The sequence below is a fragment of the Canis aureus genome, chromosome X (assembly GCF_053574225.1).
Source record: "Canis aureus isolate CA01 chromosome X, VMU_Caureus_v.1.0, whole genome shotgun sequence".
In the NCBI taxonomy this organism is placed as follows: domain Eukaryota; kingdom Metazoa; phylum Chordata; class Mammalia; order Carnivora; family Canidae; genus Canis; species Canis aureus.
The window spans coordinates 77,367,436-77,371,625 of record NC_135649.1 but is presented as its reverse complement, the minus strand read 5'-3'; the positions used below and the strand labels follow the sequence as shown (position 1 = coordinate 77,371,625).

The 4,190-nt window shown below is 38.7% G+C and overlaps 1 protein-coding gene across 1 annotated transcript; it reads left to right on the top strand.

Annotated features, from left to right (window-relative positions):
* The first annotated feature begins 841 nt into the window (after nt 1–841).
* Nucleotides 842–3,990, top strand: FOXR2 (forkhead box R2). Its single transcript, XM_077887661.1, has one exon. It carries the CDS (start codon nt 1,466–1,468, stop codon nt 2,411–2,413), a length of 948 nt encoding a protein of 315 aa, XP_077743787.1. The 5' UTR covers nt 842–1,465; the 3' UTR covers nt 2,414–3,990.
* The last annotated feature ends 200 nt before the right edge of the window (nt 3,991–4,190 follow it).

The following is a 4,190-nucleotide window of genomic DNA, read 5'->3' as shown; positions in this document are numbered from 1 at the left end:
ACATAAGCAGAGGGAGAAGCAGACTCCTCGCAGGGAGCCCAATGTGGGACTTGATCCTAGGACTCTGGGACCATGCCCTGAGCCAAAGGCAGATACTCAACCACTGAGCCATCCAGGTGTCCCAGTTGATTGTGTTATTATTAAACTTTACATATATACATACATGTGTGTGTATATATGCACATATATATTAGACATATATATATTATATATATTTACTATATATATATATATATATATATATATTATATATATATAGTAAAACATCACTCTGGCAGAATGGAGGATTCTTTTGAATAGAATAGGACAAGAGAGTGGGAAAACAATAGGGGAATTAGTATGTCCCTCCAGTAGGTTTTGTTGACATTTGTTGGATATTTTTGAGGTATATTCTTGTGTTATGGTTTTAACAAAATCACATACTTTATAGGTGGATTTTGTGCAGACTCAAGTGATATCTTTCTATTTTCCATTTTCCTAAGAACGGCTTTGGGATTAACTTACTGGCGAGCCAAACTCTGGAGTTTTTAGAACTTGCACATCATAGCTTTTTTGGTCCTACTGTCTTCACAGTATAATTCAAACCTCAGTTCCTGAGAAGGTGACCTGGAGAGAGTGAGGCCAGCTGTTTTCAGAGTAGGGTTGAAAATAACAGCACGATTGAGTTCTAGCATGGAACTGAGACTAATGGTGATTATCTTCTAATGGTTAACCACTTTACTCTAAAATATGGGTTACATATATTGCTGCCTCATTTGTAAAGTATGTTGAATGTGATCAAGAAGCAGTAGGTATAATGAAAGGATTAGAAAACTTGGACTGTGGATCTAGCTATATTACTTAGATATGTAGTCTTAAATATCCTGTAGATCTCAGTTTCCTTGTCTGTAACATGGGGTTAATGATACCCTCTATATTATCTTGCAGGGCTGTCATGAGAATCAATTGAGATCATCTATGTGAAAGCTCTTGGCAAAAGGCACTTAAAAGTGGAATGATTTTTTAAATCATTTAAGAACAACTCAGAAATATAATATGATCTGTACACCTGTTTGTTCCCTAATTAAATGAACCTAGAAAGAGTTGAAAGATATGCCCATCAACTTGTTATGCAAATCACCTTAGTTAGCACATAATTCAAAACATGTAGATCCTTGTGCAGGGACTCCCTGCTTCCAACAGAAGTTCGGGAATTCTACTTTGAACTTTTTTTCCTACTAAAAAGCTTGTTTTAGTTACTTTTCTGCTTTGAGTTCTGTTGAAGAACACTGAGACTTCTCCAAGTTCAACCACCAATCAATGACGTATCCATACACCTTTTTCTAGTACTTCTAACAGGCCTCCTGATAAGGTCCCCAGATGAGATATAAGCCATCAAAAACAGTGCCCCAACAACGGCTTTGAAAAGTACCTCAGAGATTTCTGTCCCTTTAGAAATCTCTCTCTACCTACCTCTCTACTAAAGATGGACATAAAACTAAAAAATCCCGATTTCTGGTACAGTCTCCATGGCCAGGTCCCAGGGCTGCTGGACTGGGACATGGGGAATGAATTGTTCTTGCCCTCCACCACAGACCAATGCCACTTAACTGAGCAGAACCTTGCCCAATATAGACTCCGAGTAATGGAGCCCCCAAAGGTGCCTCAAGAGAGGAGAACCAGTCCAGACAAAGATGGTCCTGACTCTAAACCTAACCTGTGGATGTGGGTAAATCCCAACATCATGTGCCCCCTTGGCAGCCAGGAGACCCTAAATCCCAGTAAAGAAAAGGATCTGACAAGCATGCTTCCTTACCCTCAGCCACTCCCAAAGAATGAGTCTAACTGCTCAAAGGCCACAGTGATGGAATCCCTGACAGCTTCCTCCAGCAAGAAATCTTCCCCACAGAAGCGGTTCATCTATCCTCCCAGTGACTGGGAGCTCACAAAAGAAGAAACCGAGGAACAAGAGAACAACTGCTCTGTGTCCCTCCAATCCCCTAACAAAAGGGAGTGCTTCCAGAACCAGAAGCTATGGCAAGGCAACAGCCAGGAGAGGAAGTCCTGGCCCCGGCCTCCACTCAATTACAGTCACCTAATTGCCCTGGCATTAAGAAACAGCCCACCCTGTGGCCTCAATGTGCAAGAGATCTACAATTTCACCCGACAGCATTTCCCCTTTTTTTGGACAGCTCCAAATGGCTGGAAAAACACCATCCGCCACAATCTCTGTTTCCTGGGCAGCTTTGAGAAGGCACCAGTCAATCTTCAGAATGGGACCCATGTAAAGCCACGGTCTGGCCTCTGGAGGCTTACTGAAGAGGGACACCAGCGCTTTCAGGAGGAGACTCGTGCCTTAGCCTCTGCTCGGAGGGAGAGCATCCAACAGTGTATGAGCCAACCAGATGTGATGACTTCCCTCTTTGGCCTTTGAAGTGCCATTTCTCCCTTTTTGGAACATTGCCCTCCTTACTGGGCCCACCTTTGCCCGGATTGGCCTTCATTAATCCCTCAGCCTACCCTGCCTGGTAGGTGACAAGACTACATTTAGCTACAGCTACAAGAATAGTATTAAATAAACTGAGAGGTTGATACAGAGTAGGTAGAGCTTAAATCCAGGTAGAGAATCGTGGAAAGTTGCATGAGAACAGTGGTATTTGTTATGCATTTTAAGCAGAGGCAAGAAATCTTAGTAATAATAGCATGGAAGTTAAGGAGAGAGGACATATTTTACAAGTAAAGGAATTCTGTTTACTGGAGTGTATACTCACATATGAAAGCAAATGGTGGAGTACAAAACATAAAATGCAAGACTGAACCAGGCCTTGAAGAGCCTCAAATGCCATGTGAAGGTATATATGCATAAAGAACTAGGCATGATGTTTGAAGCCTGGAGGTTCAAGTATCTCCCTTCCACCATTCATCAGATATATCTCTTTTTTTAATGACCAATGTTACCCCTTAGGTCTTCACTTTTCTTTTTCTGATCCTGGACTTCTCAGCCTTGTTCAGTTGCCAACCAATTCCAGTACTGACAAATAATTCCAAGCAGTTACTTGTAGTTTGTATATTGAAAGCCCTTGAATTAAGTTTGTATCAACCCCAAGCTTTCTGATGACAAATCTTTGCTTTCCATGCTCTCATTTATCAAAACTTTATTGAGGAAATGCCAATGTGCATAAGGTCAATCTTAGGTGCTAATGATAAAAAGTCAATAGTTTAGTTGGAGACAGACATATAACTGCATATTTGTAATAACAAATGTAATGAAACATATATGTAATGTTGCCATGGAAAAGGGGAGACATTTTTCCTGGGAAAGGCATTGAAAAGAAAATACCTTTTGAGTTAGTTTTGAAGAATAAATAGGGATTTGCTAGGCACGTAACTGAAGAAAGGAGATTACAGAGGTAACTGTATAAACAAAGTAATTGCAGTGGTTGGAGGAGTGGTAGGAATTTCAGTGCAGTTTAGCTATATTAGGGCCAAGAGTGGCAAGAAATGTAGGCAAAAGGCTTTTCTAATACTACTTAGGTGTTTGGATCTTATCCTGTGGTCTATTGTGAACCAAAAGGTATCAGTGGTGTTTTACTAAAAAATAAAAACAAGCAACAATGAACATTTAAGCATTTGGTTTTCTAATTTCAAAATTCTCTTAACACTTTCTATACAAATAAACTTTATTTTATTAGATTTAATCATACTTTTGTGCCTTTCATGTTAACATATTAAGATATATCCAGAATAAAATATATTAGATTATTAGGGATATATTTAATTGCAAAGCCTTCAATAATGGGGGTAAAAATACCTTACAAAACGCAAAAGCTATGAACTCAATATATTGTAAATCAATTGAAAAGTTTACATTTTTGGTTATTGTATATTACACCATGTACAAAACTGTATATTTAAGTTGAATTCTGAAAGGAGCATTCAAAGAATATTATTCAAAAAAGTAATTGTAGATACTACTTCTGTACCAAAGGGAAACAAAGTTGACATCATACCTTGGAGTTAATAAAATATTCTGGCTATAAGCCCTCAGTGTTTGGTTTTCACTTTTTTCACAAATAACACTTTAAGCAAAAGAGCATGTTGTGAAATCCAGAAGACTTTTTATCACAAACTACATGTTCTAGTGTATACAGTAAACCTATTCTGCAAATTTTTCACAGTTCAGACTTTCTATTTTTGTTTTTATTTAAATT